Below are 24,033 nucleotides of genomic sequence, written 5' to 3'. Positions count from 1 at the left end.
TTCCTGAGGGCAATGTGAACAGAAGCATGTGAAATTCAGTGTCTGGCCAAAGTACACAACAAAACAGCAACTGTGGTGAATTTCTGATTCAGTAGTTTAATACATATTTCTTTACTACCCACAAGGGGCTAAACACAGAGGGGACAAACAAACAGATTAAGTCGATTATATCGACCCCAGTGCGTAACTGGTACTTATTTAATCGACCCCGAAAAAATGAAAGGCAAAGTCGACCTCAGAATGTAACGGCAGACAAAATACCTATTTCTTTACTACCCACAAGGGGCTAAACACAAAGAGGACAAACAAGGACAGACACACGGATTAAGTTGATTACGTCGACCCCAGTATATAACTGGTACTTATTTAATCGACCCTGAAAGGATGAAAGGCAAAGTCGACCTCGGCAGAATTTGAACTCAGAACGTAACGGCAGACGAAATACGGCTACGCATTTCGCCCGGCGTGCTAACAATTCTACCAGTTCGCCGCCACACCCAGTCAATTATATCACCTGTAAAGACTGTAAGTAAGGTGGGTGAGGAGGAAGGTGTTCATTGTTTTCCATTATCAAACTTCAATACACGTTAACCGAAGCGATGTTGCATACAAGACTTATTACCTTTTATATACAATCACTACTATCATAGAAGAGACACATCTCCTCTCCATTCAATAGATCCTTGAATTGACTTAAAAAAATGCAAATTATAAATGTGAGTGCAGGTGTGTGGGAACAATATTAACCCTTTACCATTTAAACCAACCACATCCAGCCAATATATTCTACCAGTTTTATATTTAAACAGGTCATATCTACCCTCTCACATGTACCCTACATTGACATTCTAAAAAAATAAACATTGTCTGAAACCTCAAAGCTATGAGATTATGCATAATTAATTTCAAATGATGTAAATAAATTAGCATTACAGAGTAATCTGAATGTTAAAAGGGTTAAACAATGTAAATTAAGGAAGTTGATGGTTCAAGTGACATCATTAATAAGGTCTTCTGTTTTGGTCAACAGGATCTGTTTCTCTTGAATTAGTTGACTGTATACCACTCATACCTGTTGATATCCTCTTCCTCACTCCATCTCACCTTTATCTTAACTTAAAGCTACATCTACTTGGAACCTTTTTTTGTAAATGTTTTCTGCCAACCAGGAACTTGTAACAATTTAAACCAAACATCACATTTCCAAATCACCTCTCTTTCCTAGTCTAGGAAACCCAATATTATCATGAAAAAAAAAACAAAGAAACTTGCTCAATGACACTGTTGCAAAGATAATAAGCTATGGAAAAAAGATCTATCAATATAGACAACAAGCTGCCATATTAAAACAATGAAACAACAGTTTTTATTTTTAATTTTTAACTAACATATCTTTAGAAATATCATTGGTTAAGAATGGACTATTACATTGGCTGTGATGGTGTGACACCCAAAAACAAGAACATTCAGGTCAAAGAGCTCCCTCAGTTTCCATCTTACTTCTGAGGCTATTGCAGAAGATACTTACACAAGGTACTTACTGCACAGTGGGATCAAAGCCCAAAGCAGAATTCCACAACAACTCAGTCTGTATTTCGTTTTTGGTGTTTCAGGGCCACCTACTTTTTAAGTCAACTCTTCTAAATCGCGATGTGCTTCTGTGTTTAGACGTTAATTTGCAGCTACCGGTTAGGTGCCCGCCCCTTGGGGAAAGTTGGTCCACACCCTTTTGGGGAGAAGTTATTTCACAACGAAGTGCTAGTTATTCCAGAAAGGGAATGACAAATGTTAGTTCTGAAGTCAACAAAGCTAATCTTGAATCAACAGCAAAGATGAAATGTCTACAGAAACTATAAGCATTCTGAAGTACATCGTTACTTATTCCACTTACCAGAAGACAGGCAGGGTTGGTCGAGCTTCAGGAGGGATGAGAGAAAAGTTAATTACATCCACAATGATTAGCATGTAATATATTAAAGGGTGATGTAGCAACAGACAAGGACAAAAGATACCATGCAGTGGTCAAGTTTGATTCGTTTTAAAAGTTTGTGGTGACTGAAAGAAATTGGATTACTGTCTTACACAAAGCCCGACAACATTGAAGTGTGTCACATTAAGAGTCTAAAAGGAACAAAATTAGTTAGGAATCATTGAATAAAACCAGGACATTTAAGCAACAACAAAGCACCAACGAAAACATCTGTTCAATTATTTCCTATACTTCAATGTATAACAAAAATGGGAACTAATGGGGGTATGGATGGGCGTGGGTTCAACTAAGTGTAGTATATCAATGGGAGTGATGCACAAAAGAGCAGGGTACAGATGGTGGCACCCCAACTGTTTCTGAAACTACATATGACAAGAGAATGGTTAAGCTTTGCTCAATGGGTAGAGACAATTTAATGAGATCACCAAACAAGTAATAAAGAATAACTGATAGGTATAGGTTAACTTAAAGGTTTAAACGAGAGAGGTCCTGACTTAAATGAAAAATAGAATAAAGACTAGATAACAGTTTTCGACTTAAGACACAAGGCTTTGAGCAGAGGGGAGGTGTTTGTTGATACCAATGACTAGTAATTTGGCCAATACTTTATCTTTCCCAAGCTCTATGAACCGAAAATGTAAAGAACTGGAACAAACACAGCAAGGCATTTTGTATGATGTTGTAATTATTCTACCAGCTCACCCCCTTTACTAAACCTACAATAACGATAATGGAACAGATTGGATATTAAACTTACAATAATTATAGACAAACGTGAAATGTAAACAAACTTTGTGAAGCATTTCATCTAAATAATCATTTTCTTAAAAAAAAAAATGTTTTAAAAATGGCAGCCAAGTGAAATCAGCTCCGGTCAAGGTACAAATATGTTAAAGAACATTTAATTGAGTCTTGGGAACAAGATCTACCATTCAAAGTGAAAAACACCATAAGAGAACTCATCAAATCTCAAACCAATGATCAGCCTGTTAGAAATCGCAGCCAAACCGCTTCAACAAAGGAAGGACATTGTAAACAAGTTGGTTGTAGACGGGGGGAAAACAAAACCCCCCAAAAAATAATATTTAGGCCACCTTTGAACAGAAGTCTATTCAATCAGAGCTAACTTGAAACTAAACAATACGTATTTTATTTGTACAGAAATGCACATTCTCTAGGTATAAATTGTAAAGGCAAATGGAATTACAACAGAATCTTATATTATATACATCACATACATTGGACAATTATTTTGAGAACTCGAAATATACGAGAGGATCTGAAAATAGCATCAGTCTATCACAAGTCTCTTACACACACACAGATGTTCGTAGGTCCACCCCAAAGTGGTACCAGGCAAATGCAAACGAAACAAACAAAAATATACCTAACATAGGGGCACTGAAAAAAGCTGTAGCTCCAAACTAGACACAGGTATATAAACCATAAACAGAGACCATGTCATGTACAGTACTATGCTATATAACGCTTCACTGATAAGAACCACTAATACTTGCCAGGCGAGATACCACGAACCAACGTGGTCACTTGGCCTGTAGGAATCAGCCGCAAAATCTCAAACTGTCTCAAAAACAATGTCATCTTAAATACTATTTGAATAGAACGGTTGGTTGGTCATGATTGGAATGTCTTTGAGCATAGCTCTGATGGATTGGTAACGATCTGGGACTAATTAAACAACACCGTACCACATCACACAACGATACAGTACACCAGTGAACGAGGAAGCATCTATAAGGGTTACTCGACTCGGTAGCAAACAGACCACGATTGGAACACATCTGACCATAGGTTTTACTCGACCAGCGTTGACGTGGAGCTAAGGAACACCCAGATTATACCCCAAATAATATCTTCAATGTATCCGTCACACCATAAGAATATGAGATTCTTTACAACTACAACAGAATATAGTAAGATTCCACAAGAAATCAAGGATTCCTAAAGATTGAAGAAACAGGGAGGGCAATCGATTAGCTGGAGTGTATGTGGGTGTGTATGTAAAAACGACTGGAATAGATGGTAACTAACCGAATTAATGATCTTCAATTAAAACTTTCGATTCAGAGTTGTTGAGCCTCAGATCAGCCCTGATTGAGAGATAGCTATGATCGATGGCATTTCAAGCCATGACCAAGCACGATGCATTTTACAACATCACAAAAGGCCTTTTTGAAAAAAGAGATAAGATGGTAGAAGAATAGGGTTTCAGAGAGATTTGACAACCATTTCTAGCAGGTCGAGCGACCGCATAGAGCTCCCTATTGTTGTTGAAGAACGAAGGGCTGGTTAATAATAACAGTCAACAAAACGTACTTTGTATTGGCGCTTATTAAAGATAAAGACATTCTTGTGTAGTTCTTGCCTGAATTTTAAACAGGAAAAGAATACAGGGGCAAGAGGGTGGTGGAGGTGGTGGTAAGTTAATGAACAGACTTGCTTAATTAATATCACTGGCGAGCTTATTATCCATATTCCCACTTCTAATTTTTCTGCATTTTAAACACCAGCTCCCCTTTTTCTCATACATTTAAATTTTTTGTTGGTTTCCTTTCACACAAAAGATCGGTGCCGTTATTCCCGTTCCATCAATCACACATTGTGCAAGAGTTGCCGCAAAACAAAGAAAGCCCAAATGTTGACATTATACACAAACTGAATAGTGTTAGGTTCGTTCTGCGAGAGAGAGAGTACATGTTTATCTACCTATGTGCGGGAGCAAAAGAGGAATAACAAAACACCTTTCAACGCCACCCCACCTTATACAAAAACTCCAACACATATATACATAAATAAATAAATATACACAGGCATATTATACATACATGCAGGCATACACACACACACACCACACACGGCATTGTTGTTTAAAATATCAGCTTCCCGAGCTCCATCAGAATCAGCCAAAGTAATTCGATAATTTATAACAGAACAAGCATTCCCTCTCTCTCTCATCAAAAACAAGCAATAGGAAAGCAAATATTCCAAAATGCAATGGAATTCTCACGACTGCTGTTTTACAGAAAGACCAGCACCGATGCTTTAACAATAACACAAGAACAGGCTAAACTAGATAGAGTCGAATTAAACATTCCTTACACGCACATACACATACTATATCTATCTATCTATCTATCTATATATATATTATATATATATATATATATATACATACATATACATACACACCCATTGATAGACACACGAAAAAGCTACCCCCCGCTAATCCTTCGGCAGCTCAGGTTCGTGCGATCGGTAATTGGTATGTTTAAGAGATCCGAATTGTTTTCATAAGGTATTCAGATAAGATGATGGTTGAATATATCTCGAGCTAAAAATCATTCAATGAAAACGAGCCCCTCTTATATAAGCGCCACAACCCAGCTATCCACACATACATATAATATGGTGGTGCCCCAGCATGGCCGCGGCCTTCGGGCTAAAACATTTTTAAGGATTTATAGGAGTAAATGGAAGGACGAGCAAGTTAGGCAAGTCGATTTACACGCAATATTAAATACATTTAATACAGAGATGTACATGTATACGGATATAAAATAGTCCGACTTACACAGAATATATCAAGAGTTAAATGGGTTTTAAATATATATATATATATATATACACATATATAAATAATAGTTTTCAGATTGTTCCAGCCACGTGTGAATAGGCGACACAACCAAAACAATTTCGTCAAGAGACAAAACACGACAATGGTTGTGCAGTGTTATAAAAGCATCAACAATAGCGAGAGAAACCTCCACTGAAACCCACAGTGAAATCCAGCTATCAAAAACTCGGATTTGTAAGTGTGTGGATAGCAAAGTTATTCCGAAAATAAGAGACACATTATTATACCTAATATCAAAAGGATTTGCCAAAAAAGACATCTTGTGAAATTATAGCTAAAATTTATTAAGAGCTTTAAATAGTAAAAAGGTAACCATAAATGCATAAAACAAACTAATGTTTATTACCAACAGTATATGCCGGATGTGTATATAGATTTGATGGGGGATGTATTGAATGTGAGTGTATATATATATTAAATAGACCCCCCATCAAATCTATAAGCACATTCATATACATAATTAAATTCCGTTAACAGCCTAAAAAGCAAAAAGCCTTAATTAGATAAAGCGAAGTAATGATTAGAATTAACGTCTTTGAATTTAACAAGCTTATATGCTTATTACAAAAACTATTTCATATACACACACACGCTCAATCAAATGCTTCAATAAATAAATGTTAGATTTAATCGCAGAAATGTATTCCGAATTGTAACTTTGTATGGAGATTTTGTATGAAAGGAAGAAAAAAAATCTAAAAATTATAGAAGAGGGAACCCATGTTTCCCTGCCTAACACGCGATATATGTCAACAATAGGTTCAGTGGAAGAGTAGGCGGGCTCCTCTGTTGAGGAAAGAACAACATTACAACTAAGGAGGAAGTTGAATTGGCGACTGACTTACACACCAAGTCGGAGATTTTTCGGAAGCTACAGGGTTGTGAAATTCATGCCCTTCCTAAAGACTCCTACAATGCAGGTGGAAGAATATTTCCTAAGAACTGAAATCTTAGGTCGAAACAATAAACATAAATGTTAATATCACACCTCATACCACAACAATAACGGAGCGATGTAGGATCGGGAAATTAAATATACATATATATTATATATACACACGCAACTATCATCATCGTGGATAGAGATCCAGGAAATAAAAAAAAAAATCGTATTACAGAAATGTAAAGAAGTTGAATCGGGTTTGTTAAACATGAAATGTAATGAAAAAAGCGGAGAAAGAGCGAAAGAGGTGTGTGAGAAAAAATATCGGGGCAGAGTTGAAGAAACGAGATTGAAAATATACGAGCAACCAGCAAAAACTCCACATAAAGCACTTCTTCCCCTGTCCCACCCGCCTTGGAAAGTTGGGAGGGAAAAAATATTAGGGAGTGCGCGCCACTATGTCCCCCCTTAATTATAAATATTTACACGTGGAAATCTCCAGCAGAAAACTGAATATCGCGAAAAGGAGAATTAATGAATGTCTAATCAGAGAACGGAGGCAATAAACAGCCATTGTATATATTAATTAAGAGGAAGTAAAAGTTGTGTTTATACAAGTTACATGTGTTTAATCACAAGAGAACCCCTTTATTCTACAGGGTTCCATGTATGAGCCCCTTCATTAAGCAGCTTACTCAATCTGCAGCGCTAAATGGACGGAGGAAAAACTGCGTATTTTTCTTAATTAAATTTATATAAATTGAAAAGAGGGAAGATATATGTAGAGAATGGTAATAAATCTAGGTTTAGGGATCTTGGCTGTGTTATTTCTGCCCATCTGAAGTGTGTGGGTATGATGTTAGAAAGTAGGGAGAAGTTGGTGTGCGTGGTATGACAGATTAGGCGCCAGTTCGATGGGTAGAGACAGTTCAGGATGTCCCATGATAAAGAAGGAAATAATCACTCGGATAATATGTTTATATATATAAGTCTATGTAGATCTGACAATGGCCTGAAGTGGCTAGAACTGACTGCCGAGATAAGAGTAGAGATAAATAGACAGGGAAAAGCATCGATCGCTTTATGAAATAGATCCACATAAAGCCAGTTTAAAGGGAAACATTCGAAACGAAAAGGAAAAGAGCAGAAGGTATATTTTTGTGTTAGAAAACTACAGAGTCAGACCCTCCCTGGCAGAGACGGAAAAACTAGTGAGAGAAGCGAAGAAAAATAAACACCGCCAAATTCCACACGATTTTCAGGGGCCTAAAATGATAGAATTATTAAAGGCTTCGAGTGTAAAAGGTGTAAATAAAAAAGAGAGTATTTAAGGGTAGGAAAAAAAAAAAAAAAAGGTTCTGCCCATTCTGATGTGAAATATAAAGTAAAAAAGCAAAATAAAATTAAAAAAAAAGCACGACATCCAATTTTGCCACTTGCCAGAGAGGTGGAGGAAGGCAGTGACCTAATTTGCATACGATTTACGCTAAACTTATCTCCGTCGGAGTAACAAATTACAACTTACCTGGGCTGCTTGAATCGCTGCCACCGAGCTGAAATGAAACGAAAAACAATTGAGTGGAGAAAACATCGACTCGTGAAAAGTGTCAAAATAGAGCAAAGCTAGAGCAAGCACTAAACTTAAAAGTGGACGATTCTCAGTCAATGTCAAAGCAGTGGCTTAGAACCAAGAATCCCACTAGAGATTATTCGATTTAGCTGAATTCGTATCCCCCCAAAGCGCCTTCTGAGCAGATTGGAAAATGTGTAAGGCTTTTAGGGATCGTTAAAGGGAATCTGAATGAAATTAGACAAACTTTTAAGGCTAAAAGTGAGAAATTCCAACAAACATCATTGAATACTAACGTTGCCTTCCGCCATTTTCATTATAAATTATGGGCTAGGTAAACTACGATTCAAATTGAGGCTTACAAAATGGAGGGACTTTCCAAACTTCGCTAAGACGGCTGATTTCATTGGTCGAGTAGTTTGCTTAATAGAACCTCTAATGTTAAATTATCGTTAAAAATATTGTAAAATTTCTCAAATTTAAAGTACCGAAAAAATTCTTTCATCTCAAGTTCAATGGCAGTATCGTTTATTTGAATAAATAAACAGGGAATTTAGATGAAAACATGATAATTGAACGGCACACATGAAATTGCTGTCGACCAATCAGAATTGACTTGTGATCACGCACTGCGTATCTCATAGCAACTCTTGTCTACAAGATATTTCTGCAAGATTTCTCTACTTAAGCAAACAACCAACAAGCTTCAAATTTTTTTCATTAAATAACTTCTCAGACCAAAAATATTTCCCTTCACATTTAGTTGCCCAAGATGGAGCAAAAATCGACGAAAACTCAGCAAAACCGGTATGTTCATTAGAGATTTTATTAAAATTTTAAGAATAATCATTCTCAGTTTTAGGAGGAGCAACCAAGATATTTTCACTTTTTCTGATATTTAAGATTTGAATAAAGTTTCCTATAAGTCTGCTTTTACTCCTAAGAATAATTGTCTTAAAATTTTATTTTCCTCATGAAAAAGTCTGAAGTTTTCCAAGTGTTAGAGAGGTAAATTTAACACAAAAATATGCAATAAATTTGAAATCTCTCTTGTAAGAATGACCAATAAAAAAGAATTATGAAACTGTATTTATTTAGCATTGGCAGGATTGTGACAATTTTTATGATATTCAACATTAAAAACTAGTATATATTTTTAATCAAAGACATCTTCATGTAGTCTGCAGGCAATTTTTGTCTTTTCATGATTATAAATTAGTACCAACATCTTACAGTTCTAATCATCTCAGAGATAGCAATAATCATGAAGACTCATTTTTCTTTTTTGTAAGTTAAAGGAGAAGGGGCAGTTCCAAGGGTTTTGCAGGCCCTTCTACTCTGGTGTAAAAAAGTAAGATCCAAAGTCAGACAACAACATTTCGTGGATTATGAATTGCTATAAATTCAACTCTGAAGCAATCCATTAAATCATTAGATCAGATTTATGAGAGAAGAGGAACTATAATATTTAATTTATTTAGTGTGTGAGTATCTTCTACTGTATGTGTAATGTTTGTGCGAATTAGTGATAGGATAGCAAATGGGTTGAGAGAATATCAGAACCACAGAGGAATCGTGTGCAAGAGAATAGAATATATTGGAATGGACATATGTTGTGAATGAAGGACGGCAATTGTGTCAAAAAGGTGCCAGATGTTCATGTATATGTATATCCATGTGCATATGTGTATGCATATATATAGGAATCACAACTACTATTTCCATTGAAATGAATATCAATGGAAATAGTAGTTGTGATACCTGTGCCTGTGGCACATAAAAAGCACCATCCGAACGTGGCCGATGCCAGCGCCGCCTCAACTGGCTTCTGTGCTGGTGGCACATAAAAAGCACCATCCGAACGTGGCCAATGCCAGCGCCGCCTTGACTGGCTTCTCTGCCGGTGGCACATAAAAAGCACCATCCGAATGTGGCCGATGCCAGTGCCGGCGTGGCTGGCTTCCGTGCCGGTGGCACGTTAAAAGCACCACTCGATCGTGGCCGATGCCAGACCCCCCTGGCACCTGTGCAGGTGGCACGTAAAAAGCACCTACTACACTTGCGAAGTGGTTGGCGTTAGGAAGGGCATCCAGCTGTAGAAACACTGCCAGATCAGCCCTGGCTTCCCAGACCCCGGTCGAACCGTCCAACCCGTGCTAGCATGGAAAACGGACGTTAAACGATGATGATGGCTGTGTGGTAAGAAGCTTGCTTCCCAACCACATGGTTCTGGGTTCAGTCCCACAGTGTGGCACCTTGGGCAAGCGTCTTCTACTGTAGCCTTGGGCTAACCAAAGCCTTGTGAGTGGATTTGGTAGACAGAAAGTGAAAGAAGCTTGTCGTATATATATATATGGCACGTAAAAAGCACCATCTGAATGTGGCCGTTGCCGGCGCCGCCTTGACTGGCTTCTGTGCCAGTGGCACGTAAAAAGCACCAATCTGATCGTGGCCGTTGCCAGCCTGGCACCTGTGCCGGTGGCATGTAAAAAGCATCCACTTCACTCACGGAGTGGTTGGCGTTAGGAAGGGCATCCAGCTGTAGAAACACTGCCAGATCAGACTGGAGCCTGGTGCAGCCTTCTAGCTTCACAGATCCCGGTTGAAGCGTCCAACCCATGCTAGCATGGAAAACGGACGTTAAACGATGATGATGATAAATGTGTTTGTGTCTGTGTTTGTCCCTCCACCATCGCTTGACAACCAATGTTGATGTGTTTATGTCCCCGTAATCTAGCGGTTTAGCAAAAGAGACCGATATAAAGAGTACCAGATTTACAAAGAATAAGTCTAAGGGTTGATTTGTTTGACTAAAAGGCAGTGCTCCTGAAACAAGTAAAAGAATCAAAGAATATATATATCTTTTATATATATATATCATCATCATCATCATCATCGTTTAATGTCCGCTTTCCATGCTGGCATGGATTGGACGGCTTGACTGAGGACTGGCAAGCTAGATGGCTGCACCAGGCTCCAATATGATCTGGCAGAGTTTTTACAGCTGGATACCCTTCCTAATGCCAACCACTCCGAGAGTGTAGTGGGTGCTTTTACATGCCTTTACGTGCCACCGGCACGAGGGCCAGTAAGACAGTACAGGCAACAGCCACACTAAAATGTGCCACCTGCACAAGAACCAGTCCAGCAGAAGTGGCAACAACCTCGCTTGAATGTTGTTTTTCACTTGTCACTGGCACAAGTGCCAGTAAGGCGACACTGGTAACAATCATGCTCAAACGGTGCTTTTTACGTGCCACCGGCACAGGAACCAGTCAGTGGCCCTGGCAACGATCATGCTCGGATGGTGCTCTTAACGTTCCACTAGCATGGATGCCAGTCAAGTGGTGCTGTCATTGGCCACGTCAGCGAATTTGATTTCGATTTCACTCGCCTCAACAGGTCTTCGCAAGCAGAGTTTAGTGTCCAATGAAAGAAAGGTCGCATAAATGGGCTGGTTACACCACTGGCATAGGCCACTGGTTATAGTCTCACTTAGCTTGATGGGTCTTCTCAAGCACAGCATATTTCCCAGGTCTCAGTCACTAGTCATTGCCTCGGTGAGGCCTTACCCACCTCATCCCAGGTCTTCCTGGGTCTACCTCTTCCACAGGTTCCCTCAACAGCTAGGGAAGCCTGTTGTATATATATATACAACAGGCTTCTTTCAGTTTCCGTCACAAGGCTTTGGTCAGCCTGAGGCTATAGCAGAAGACACTTGCCCAATGTGCCACACAGTGGGACTGAACCCGAAACCATGTGGTTGGTAAGCAAGCTACTTACCACACAGCCACTCCTGCACCTATAAAATATTACTAAGCATTTCGACCAGCATGCTTATGTTTCTGCCAGATTGCCACGCACTAGTTACTTTTGATGTCTTTGAACAGTAAGATGACAGTTTATCTGGAAAGAAACAATGTAGTTATTAATAAGAAGATCTGAAGTTAATGCAGGCAAGATTTCACAGTTCTAGCATCACTCCTTCATAGTCAGACTATGAACTTTTCCTCCCACCCTCATATACGAATGTGTGTGTGTGTGTGTTTATCAAGATGGATAGGTGTGCATATGTTTACATCTGGTGTATATGTGTATATGTGTATGCTTCTGATATTTGTGTGTGTGTGTGAGCATGGCTGGAGTAACTTTGCATATAGAATTGAAACGTATGTATGTGGACTGATGTGTAGGTGCATTGTTCAGGCACAGTGCAGTGGCAGCAGTGTCATTGGTGGTGACTGGATCTGCCGTTGAATTGAGATTTGGTAGTGTACGGGAGAGAAAGAAAGAGGAGGAAAGCATACATACATAGATAGATAATGAATGTGGGTGCCTGTATGCACACCCACATATATGTAGACAGTTGTAGGAGAATACAGAAAATGCATAAGGACAGAAAGACAGTCAGTGGTGATTTGGTACCCAGCCCTTAGTTGTAGGGCAGCCAGTGTTAAGGTGGTATATCTGAGTTGTTGGTGGCCAATGACTTGAAATTCATCAGGAGGGAGTATTTCTGATGGCAGCAATAAGACAGTTCATATTTCCTGTTGATGGATGCTGCAGGTTGGTAGAGAATATGCAGTCAGCTTTTCGTGGAGACAGAGCTGGCAATTTCAGGCAGTAGGTGAGTAAGGTGTGACCCTGTTGGTGATGTCCATTCAATGTTGGGGGAGTTATTCCATAGGTTGCAAAGTCTCCAGAGGAAGTGAAACAAAGAGAGAATTTTCTCTATCCCTGCATCTGAGGGAATGCATATGTTGTGTGTACCTTCCTTTGAAGCCACTAGCCATCATGTCCTAGTTGTATCTTGTGATGCTATTGGATAGTGTAAGGGTGACCCTTTAGACTACAGCCCTTGGGAAGCAGGATCCTCACAAAGGGCAGCTGGTAAGGTTTCAGACGTTACAGGTTGGGGTTGGAGGTTGTGTGGGTGCACATTTGTATCTGTTGTAGCATGCAATGTTGTCTAAGCAGGAGTAGCTTACTTTGATGTTATGTGGGTTGAAAATCTTATAGTACATGTGCCTCCTAGGGAAATGTTTCTTGCTCAATGATAGGAAGCTCCTAGCTAAATTGGTAGAAACTTCTTTCTCTTTCTGGTACTCTTTGGGTGTTGAGGTCTTCCGTATATGTTAACTTCTGGTTTGAATACAAAACATGTCTAACCTTTCATACCTTAACCTACAATGTCAGTCTAAAACTAAACAATCATCAGCATCATCATTTAGTGTACATTTTTCATGCTGGCATGGGTTAGATGGAATATATATTCTTATTTAGAATTCTATTGCTTCATTGATTTTTAAATTGTAAACAAGAGCAATTTTCCTTTTAGAAAAAACATGTGCGTTTGCAATATTGATCTGTTTTGTGGCTGTGTGGGAAGAAGTTTGCTTTCCAACCACATGGTTCTGAGTTCAGTCCCATTGTGAGGCACTTTGGACAAGTGTCTTTAGCTGTAGCTTTGGGTCAACCAAAGTGTTGTGAATGGATTTGGTAGCAGAAACTGAAAGAAGCCCACCGTATACATACGTGTGTGTGTGTCTCACTGTCTGTTTGTCTCCTACCATCACTTGACAACTGGTCCAGCAAAATAGACAAATAAAATAACTAGCGACTAAAATTCTCCAGGCAATGCCCCAGCATGGCCACAATCTAATGACTGAAACAAACAAAAAGACAAAAAAAGGAAAGATGACAAAAAAGTCATGAATGGTACTATCACATTTGGAACTTGAGAAAAGTCTTGCATATTTTTACTGTTCCACTCACAGATTGCACTCGTAATGTACGACTTAGCCATTCGATTTCTCTTTCTGATAGCTGTTTCCTCATCATCATTCTTTAACATCCGCTTTCCATACTAGCATGGGTTGGATGATTTGATTGAGGTCTGGCCAACCAGACTCCAATCTGATCTTGCAGAGTTTCTACAGTTGGATGCTCTTCCTAACGCCAACCACTCCGAGAGTGTAGTGGGTGCTTTTACATGCCAGTTTGGTGGTACTGGCAACGGACATGTCCAAATGGTGCTTTTTTATGTGCCACCTGCACAGGAGCCAGTCCAGCGGCACTGGTGACGACCTTGCTCGAATGTTTCACGTGCCACCAGCACAAGTGCTAGTAAGGCGACGCAGTAACGATCGCGCTTGAATGGTGTGCTTAACGTGGCATCGGCACGAAGGCCAGCTTGTTGCCCTGGCAACGATCTCACTCGTATGGTACTCTTAGCACTCTACTAGCAACGGATGCCAGTCACCGAGTTTCAGGGAAATAAATGCTATCCCATCATCAGAGACGAGTTAAAAGAGCTTCAATAGAAGGAATTAGTAGAGATCATTTTTGTAGAAAAAATTATTCTGGAGAGGGAGAGATATACAAAAGATTAGATATAATGCAGAAAGTAATCTCTTGTATATCTCTCCCTCTCCAGAATAGCTTCTAAAAAAAATTAACTCTACTAATTCCTTCTATTGAAGTTCTTTTAACTTGTCTCTGATGATGGGATATCATTTATTTCCCTGAAATATATGATAGTCTCAAGCCGACCAAAGCCTTGTGAGTGAATTTCATACATGAAAACTGAAAGAAGACTGTCGTATATATATGTGTGTCTATGTTTGTACCCCAACCATCGCTGGACAAACGATGTTGCTGTGTTTGTGTCCCTGTAACCTAGGGGTTTGGCAAAAGACACTGATAGAATAAGTACTAAGCTTACAAAGAATAAATCCTGGGGTCGATTTGCTTGACTAAAGGCGGTGCTCCAGTATGGCTGAAGTCACATGACTGAAACAAGTAAAACTATAAAAATCTATGCCATTTTTATCTGCTAGTATATATGTGTATCCTTTGATAGCTGTTTTCCATTATGGCATTATATATCTATGTACATATGTTTGTGTGTGTGTGTGTCTGTCTGTGTGTCACTGTCTCCTTGCTTTGACTTCATGTGATAGTTGTAAATGAGTGTCACCATCATACAAGTGGTGTCTTGTATTTCCAATATTTGGTAAAAACATATCTAGTCTTGTAGGAATATTACTGTACTTGGAAATGGGTGAGGGTTGGCAACAGGAAGGGCATCTGGATAAAGAAAACTTGCCACAACAAATTCTGTCTGGCCCCTTGCAAGTGTGGAAAAGTTGAAACGAGAATGATGATGACGAGGAAGGTTAATGAAGAAAAAATTATCAAAAATGTAGGCAGTAGGAGTGGCTGTGTGGTAAGTAGCTTGTTTACCAACCACATGGTTCCGGGTTCAGTCCCACTGCGTGGCACCTTGGGCAAGTGTATTCTACTATAGCCTCGGGCCAACCAAAGCCTTGTGAGTGGATTTGGTAGACGGAAACTGAAAGAAGCCCGTCGTATATATGTATATATATATGCGTGTGTGTGTTTGTGTGTCTGTGTTTGTCTCCCTAGCATTGCTTGACAACCGATGCTGGTGTGTTTATGTCCCCGTTACTTAGCGGTTCGGCAAAATAGGCCAATAGAATAAGTACTGGGCTTACAACGAATAAGTCCTGGGGTCGATTTGCTCGACTAAAGGCGGTGCTCCAGCATGGCCGCAGTCAAATGACTGAAACAAGTAAAAGAGCAAAAGAGCAAAGAGCAAGTAGAAATTCTTCAGGTAACTAAACCTTGTTTCTCCATAATATGACTTCTGTATTGGTACTTTCTCAATAAATGTATTTAGCGAAAATAGCAAACCTTTATTTATCCCTTTATTTATTGTTGGTTTCACTTTCTCTTTCAAATGAATCACAGACTACTGAGTGGAAGCAGAGCAGGCAGCCGCTCTGTGGCACCTCTGCGGAGCAGATATTTGTCTTACCCACAACCACCCAGATATGATAAGATAGGCACCTTCATAAGACATCCCCATGTAAGTTGATTCTTCTTCTTCTTCTTCTTCTTCTTCTTCTTCTTCTTCTTCTTCTTCTTCTTCTCCTCCTCCTCCTCCTCCTCCTCCTCCTCCTCCTCCCCCCCCCATATATATACTTGGAAATGAATGCGGCATGTTCAATTAATAATATATAATATATGTTGTATGTATATATATATATATATATATATATATATATATATATATATATATATATATATTGCCAGATCTGACTGGGCCTTATGAAGCCTTCCAGCTTCACAGACCCCAGTTGAACCGTCCAACCCATGCTAGCATGGAAAACGGACGCTAAATGATGATGATGATGATGATATATATATATATATATATATATATATAAAGGAAGACAAAAATGGGACAAGAATGCAAAACATCCGGACAGCTAGATGATACAAAAAAGGGACAACAAGACATCCAGACAGATGATACAAAAGAGGGACAAGAAAAAACACGGATGGGTCATTCGAAGTTTTCTTTCCTCAGTCAAGTTCCAGATCAGAAACACTAAATAAAATCAGAACGATAATTAACAAATACTGGTACTCCTTCACAGACAAAGAAAAAGACCATTTATGTAACTCCATAATCAAAGAGAGCAATTTATACGGATTGCCCAAAATCCGCCAAAGCTCTCAGATATAAATGAACAGAGGAGTCAATACGTAAAAATACAAAGACCCAAAAACCTCAAAATGAGACCGATAGTTGCTGGGCTCCAAGCCCCAACGCAACAAATGAGTCATCTCTTGGACATACTCCTCAAACCTTTATGCCCATTAAAACCCAGTTATATATTGGATGACATGGACTTTCTCAAATGCATCCCAACTACTGTCCAGGAAGGTATTATACTTGCAAGTTTTGATGTTACTAACCTCTATACCAGCATACTTCATACCTTAGGCCTGGAGGCAGTCTAACACTGGGTAGAGAGACACAGAAGATGTATAGATGAATGTTTCAAAACAGACTTCATTACCAAAGCCACTCATTTAGTACTAGAAGAAAACACCTTCAGATATGATAAGAAGATATACTAACAGACAAAGGGCTATGGGTACGAAATTTGCACCTTCATATGCCAACCTAGTCATGGGTTACCTAGAAGGTAAACTTTACGGAGGAAGCAGGAAAAATCTTTGATCACAACTTCAAGGAAATCATCATGAAGAAGTGGAAGCGCTACCTTGACAACTGCTTCATTTTTTGGGATAGACCAAAAGAAGACCTACGAACATTTCACAATATCCTCAACACACTGCACCCATCTATCAAATTCACAGCAAAAACTAGCTACAATGAACTACCATTCCTAGACATTCACATCAAAATACACAACTCCACTGTTACAACAGACATATTTTACAAAAAAAACAGGCACACACCAATATTTAAATTTCTACTCTTGACACCCCTCACACATCAAAAGGAACATTCCATACAGTATGGCAAGATGCATTGGCACCATACCCACAAATATGCCAAATTAGACTTGATGAACTCAAAAACTTCTTACAAGAACAAAATTGCCCTGTGAAACTAATAAATAATGGAATCCTGAAAGTGATGAAATTAGACATCACACAACTAAGGACTTCAAAAGAAAAAAAAGCAAGGAACATACTATTCTATTTATTAATACACACAACCCTGGAATAACCAAAATTTTCTATGTTATACAATCAAACCTACCAATACTCTTACAGAGCCCCAAAATGAGAAAGCTGATAGATAAAAGCTACCTACAAAATAATAAATGCCAGGAAAAAAAAAAACCTCAGAAAACAACTCACAAGGGCAAAATTCACATCAGAGAATGAAACAGAGTTCTTCTTAAAAGAATGTGGAGATAGCAATTGTGGAATATCCAACAACAACGATAACTACAAATATGTAGATGGGGACACCCACATAAAATTCAAGAGTGGATTTTCATTTAACGTAAATGCAAATATGAACTGCAGGACACAAAATTTCATGTACTGCATTACTTGGCCCAAATGCAAGGAGAATTATATTGGTGAAACCAATAATTCCCTTTGCCGACGTGCAAGACTCCACAGACAGCAAATCTAACAAGAACTACAGAAAATTCCACTGAGCAAACATTTGGAAATATGTGGAGAAGGAAAATTCAAGGAACGACCCAAAGTTCCAAAAGACAACGGAACTATATTTCATAAAAAAGTTCTCAACAAAAATTAAACGGTTGAAAAAAACTACATCAATATACAAGGATGCTCCATCAAATCAAATGGAATAAGTTGAGGGTACAACAACACCATGGCAAGAAACTATATCCAACCAACATTCCTGAAAAATATGATTGGGAAAAATAATACAAATACTAAAAATACCCATGTTTGGCTCCCTCCAAACCTAACCTGTATGAAACCAATCATTACTGGGGAGAAGGTATATTTCCATGGACATTCCCCCCCCCCATTCAGATTATATTTATGATTCCTTATGATTTGTAGAATCTAATCCTTTGATTTAGATTGTATTTATAATTGTGAATATATTCACTTAAGAAAGGTATATTTTCAATGACATTTAGATTTTCCCCCCTCCCCAACTTTTTTTTTAGACTCAGATCATTTTTATGATCTTTAAAAATAAATTCAGATCATATTTACAATTGAGAAACACTTTCCCACCCTTGAACTTTTTTTTCAGATTGTATTTAAAATCATACCTATACTTACTTTAAAATCTCTCTTTTCAAAAACATAGCCATATATGGCTAAATCGAAAGCAACATCTGGAATTTTGATAAAAAAAGAAAAATTGACCGCATCCATACAGCCATTCTTTCCCCTTTACATTAATGAATACAAAAGAATAAAAAAAAAACAAAAACAAGACCTTGAAACGTAATTATAATTCTTCCTAGAGAAAATCAGAAACAACATCTGGTTTTCCGATTGAAAACTTTGACCACTTGAATGCAAAAACATTTTTTCCTCGCTCAAAAGGTCACTAAAAAGGAAAAAACAACAACAGCATATTAAATTCTAAGGAAACAAGTCTGACCACAATGATTACAAAAGCCATGCCTCCTCTACCTCCCCCCTCCCTCTCAAACGTTTTTCTTCTTTCTTTTTCCTTCCTTTGCAAACCCCTAAAACAAGACTCCTTCTACTTTCTTTTCTCTTCTCTATCTTCAAATTTCTTCCACTCTTCCCGCCTCTCTCACCCATGCACCTTCCTTTCTGATTTGTTCATCCCCCCTCTCCCCCTTTCTAAAACATCATCAGTTCCAATTTTATATAAAAAAGGTGAAGCAAACTTACTGTAAACCACTTTTTGGTAAATCCCATAACAGAAGAAAGCGCTAAAAATGTAAATAAAAATATATATAATCATCAAACAGTCCCACTACTTAGTTATTCTCAATATACAATATCTGTACATCACTTCAAAAGCTCTCTCCCTCCCTCTACACACACACACACACACACACACATATATATATATATAGTGTGTATGTATATATATAGTGTGTATATGTATGTGTGTATATATATATAGCGTGTGTGTGTATATGTATATATATATATATATATATATATATACACAATCATCATCATCATCATCGTTTAACGTCCGTTCTCCATGCTAGCATGGGTTGGACGGTTCGACCGGGGATCTGGGAAGCCAGAAGGCTGCACGAGGCTCCGGTCTTATCCGGCAATGTTTCTACAGCTGGATGCCCTTCCTAACGCCAACCACTCCGTGAGTATAGTGGGTGCTTTTTACGTGCCACTGGTGCCACCTGCACTATATATATATATATATATATATTATATATATATATATATATATGTATATATATATATATATGTATATATATATATATATATATATATATATATATATATATATATATATATATATATGTATATATATATATATATGTATATATATATGTATATGTATATATATATATATTATATATATATATATATATATATATATATATATATATATATATATATATATATATATGTATATATACAGGGTGTGATGGGTAAATTGTCGCCATTTTATATTTTATATTTCATGCATGTGCACTGTTTGTTTTTGATTTTGTTGACTACACAGTATAGTAGGGTCAGTTGGGCACCATCTGTGAGTAAAACAGTACCATGACACAATTCACTCAGCCAGAAATTTGGAATTGACATGCTGTACTGTTTGGCATTCAGTGCAATCTGAGAATATATACCAAGAGTGATAAAAATCAAACATCCAGTCAACATCATGGTGTTTGGAGTGATCATTAGTGATGGCAATGTTATGCCTCCATTCATCTTCCCACATGGCCTTAGACTCAATACAGAGGCCTACATCAAGTGCCTGGAGGAGGTAGTAATGCCCTGGCTCAAGAGGGTGGCTGCTGGAAGACCCTGTGTCTGGCAACAGGACTCTGCACCATGCCACACAAGCAAGAGAACCCAGTCATGGCTGTCAGACAATTTCTGTAACCACATCGCTCTTAACATCTGGCCACATAACTGCCTAGACTGCAACTCCCTTGGTTATTATGTGTGGGGCGCAGTTTAGCAAGTGACCAACAAAACTCCTTGTAACATGAACTGAAGGTAAGGATTATGGCAGCATTCACCAACTTAAACAAGAAGACCATCCAGAAGAGTTGCAGGAGATTCCAAAGTTGTCTGGAGTTCGTGTTTGAAGCCAATGGCGATTTTATTGAATAAATTTACTCTTTAGTATTTCAAGATATTTTTATGTAATTTTAGTAAATATATCTGCTAAAATGAGATGTCAGTGTTATTTTCATTTTTGCGTAACTTAGATGACAGTTTATTCCCCACACCCTGTATATATATATATAGTGTGTGTGTATACACACACATATACGCATACACGCATATGCACACAATAATGTATCTATTCATTCGTAATATATTCTGGTGGATTCAAATGCAGATATCTGTCCACTGTCGTTTTTCATCATCAGAGAACCTCTCCATCTTATTGACAGTGTGCTTTCTTCATCATCATCATCATCGTTTCTACAGCTTGATGCCCTTCCTAACGCCAACCACTCCGAGAGTGTAGTGGGTGCTTTTACATGCCACCGACATGAGGGCCAGTCAGGCGGTACTGGCAACGACCACGCACAAATGGTGTTTTTTACGTGCCACCTGCACAGGAGCCAGTCCAGTTGCACTGGCAATGACCTCGCTCGAATGTTTTTTCATGTGCCAGTAAGGTGACGTGGGTAACGATCATGCTCGAATAGTGCTTTTTACGTGCCACTGGCACAGAAGCCAGTTAGCTGCTCTGGCAGTGATCCCGCTCGGATGGTGCTCTTAGCACTCCACTAGAACGGATGCCAGTCATTGAATTTGATTTCGATTTCGATTGCACTTGCCTCAACAGGTTTTCACAAGCAGAGTTTAGTGTCCAATGAAGGAAAGGTATGCATAAGTGGGCTGGTTACACCCCTGGCACAGGCCATGAACACATGCAATTCATTGGTTTAAGGTGTCTATGAGATACTGTGGTGTTTTGAGCTTGTGCGTCTCTTCAATCAAAACTACTCCTCTTGACTGATGAAACTAAGAAGAGCATGAGCTTTTGTTTATAGGAATCACCAAACAAATGATTTGTTGATGCTTCTGTCTGTGAAGCAGGTAATAATTCATGGGGTGCACACAGAATGGTGAATATTCAATAAATAACTTATCTATTCATTCTTAATGTGTCCTGACAGATTTAAATGTGAATATCTGATCATTGTTGTTTTACATCACCAGAGAATGCTTCCTCCTTTTAGATGATGGATGTTCATAACTCACATGATTCACCTGTGTAAGATATATGTTTTCTAAGAGAAAACATCATCATTATTATCATTATCATTGTTTATCATCTTTCTTCCATGGGTTGGATGGTTTGATATGAACCAGCATGGTAGAAGACTACACCAGGCTTCTGTGTCTGTTTTGGCATGGTTTTTATGGCTGGATGCCTTTCCTAATGCCAACCATCCTGCAGACAGTACTGAGTGCTTTTTATGTAGCACCAGCACAAACGAGGTCAGCTTTGGCATGGTTTTAACAGCTGGATGTCTTTCCAAATGCCAACCACTTCACAAGAAAGAGGACAGAAACAGGTGTGGTGTTGTAAAGGAGATACTTAGTTACCTAACCAGAGGGAAGAGCAAAAAAAGGAGAGAGAGAGAGATCAGAAGCAGGTGACATATGGTAAACAATTTATATAATGTGTAATACATACAACAAATATCAAATATGTAATATAATATATCTATCTTTCTGTTTATCTGTCTCCCCCTCTAACCACCTTTCACACTGTTTACACTGCAGCACACTTATTCTTCCTTCTTTTCTTTTCTTTTATTCTATTTCTGTTTCTCATATTCACCTTATACCTTGATCTCTCATCTCTCCTTCTTTTTCCAGGTGGGCAAGCCATGTATTCACCTCTTCAGCAAGTCACTTGCTCCTGTCCTTCTATTATGCTTTCATATCCCTCAGTCGACAGATCTTGTCCTGCAGGCATGTGGGTGACCTCACTAGTGCTGGTGCCATGAACAATGCACCTGGTACACTCTGAAGTGTGAAATGGTTGGCATCAGGAAGAGCATGCAGCTGTAGAAGTCATGTCAAAGCAGATATTGGAGCTTGGCACAGTCCTCTGGCTTATCTGTTCATGTTGAACTGTCCAGCCCATGCCAGTACGGAAAAAGGGATGTTAAAGGACGATGACAAAGATGATAATATATTCAATGCTTTCGTCCAAAAATTGTAAATCTTTTCTCAGAGAGCCCACTGATGGAAAATAGCTTACCTGTTAAATTGGCTGCTGGTCTGTTCCAGTGCATACTTCATCAAATTGGATAAGGTTTTACATGATTAGGTGTCTGTCTTTGCAAACATAAGCTACTCATGTTAAATCTTTTTCAATTAACCCTTTAGTATTCACGTTATTCTATCAAAAGTAATGCTTATTTATTCACATTGTTTTCAATTAGTCCTGCATTATCTTGTAGCTTTGAGATTTTGATGAAGTAGCTATTCATTTTTAGAATTATATTGTAGGGCTGGTGTGAGAGGCCAGATCTGGCCAATTTGAACTTAAAACTGGGGAGAATATTTTGGCCGGATATGGCCGGTTTAAATGCTAATGGGTTAAGAGAAGTTTACACTGGAGCAAAGTAGTGGCCATTTTAACAGGTAAGTTATTTTGCTTGAGTAGGCTACCTTAGTGAACTTCTTTTAATCTTTGTTATTTACATTGCAGGTGTTTAATGAAAACAACGTTGATGTAACCCCTGTACCACTGTCGTTAGGAAAACGAAGTAATCTAATTGAAATTGAAGGTGTAACTGTAAGTAATTACTTTGTTAATATTCTTGCTGTTTGTTAATTCTACCTGAGCTGTTTACTTGTCTTACACAGTGTGGAAACATCAGCATTTTTGTACGCATGCGTGTGTGTAAGTATGTATGTGTGTACATTGGATAACAAAGTCATTAATGCACAGAAAGACCCATATGCCACCACTGGGATGCTTTTGATGCTAGGGTTGTTCTAACAAGGTTGAGGTGGGGTAAAACAACAACTTGTGTATGTTTAAGTTGTGTAGATTGTTGGTAAGCTACTGCCAAGTCAAATCTAAGAAGCAGGAATTATTCTTGGTTAAGCTATATCATGTATAAATTCATACTGATATTGAGAAGCACAATCATGACAGGTGGGTTGAGTAACCACTTAAATTCTTTTGATGATAGGAAAAAAATAACCTAATACATCTTTAGCAAAATTCATCTGGGAGTTGAAAGATAGGAATATTGGTTTCAAATTTTGACACAAGTCCAGCAATTTCAGAGGAGGGGGTGTGTCGATTACATCAAACTCAGTACTCAACTGGTACTTATTTTATCGACCCTGAAAGGATGAAAGACAATGTGGATGTTGGTGGAATTTGAGTGCAGTATGTAAAGATGGAGGAAATGCTGCTAAGCATT

General features: G+C 38.4%; 2 protein-coding genes across 7 annotated transcripts in view; one reads left to right on the top strand and one right to left on the bottom strand.

The window, feature by feature from the left end:
* LOC115218545 (mesoderm induction early response protein 1) overlaps window positions 1-8,455 on the bottom strand; it is a 56,767-nt gene extending 48,312 nt beyond the window's left edge. For all 6 annotated transcript variants that reach the window (XM_036508432.1, XM_029788422.2, XM_029788425.2 and 3 more), the window contains exons 1-2: window positions 8,395-8,455; window positions 8,054-8,081 (exon numbers count right to left, since the gene is read on the bottom strand). In XM_036508432.1, the coding sequence (XP_036364325.1) occupies window positions 8,054-8,081; window positions 8,395-8,415 (49 nt within the window). In that variant the 5' untranslated portion in view covers window positions 8,416-8,455. The remainder of the gene's footprint in view (window positions 1-8,053; window positions 8,082-8,394) is intronic.
* Window positions 8,456-8,740: 285 nt separating this feature from the next.
* LOC115218544 (WD repeat-containing protein 78-like) overlaps window positions 8,741-24,033 on the top strand; it is a 72,846-nt gene continuing 57,553 nt past the window's right edge. The window contains exons 1-3 of the mRNA XM_029788421.2: window positions 8,741-8,905; window positions 15,872-15,989; window positions 23,307-23,393. Of these exons, the coding sequence (XP_029644281.1) occupies window positions 8,871-8,905; window positions 15,872-15,989; window positions 23,307-23,393 (240 nt within the window). The 5' untranslated portion in view covers window positions 8,741-8,870. The remainder of the gene's footprint in view (window positions 8,906-15,871; window positions 15,990-23,306; window positions 23,394-24,033) is intronic.

The sequence above is a fragment of the Octopus sinensis genome, linkage group LG13, assembly GCF_006345805.1.
Source record: "Octopus sinensis linkage group LG13, ASM634580v1, whole genome shotgun sequence".
Lineage (NCBI taxonomy): Eukaryota > Metazoa > Mollusca > Cephalopoda > Octopoda > Octopodidae > Octopus > Octopus sinensis.
This window is presented reverse-complemented; position numbering and strand designations above follow the sequence as displayed.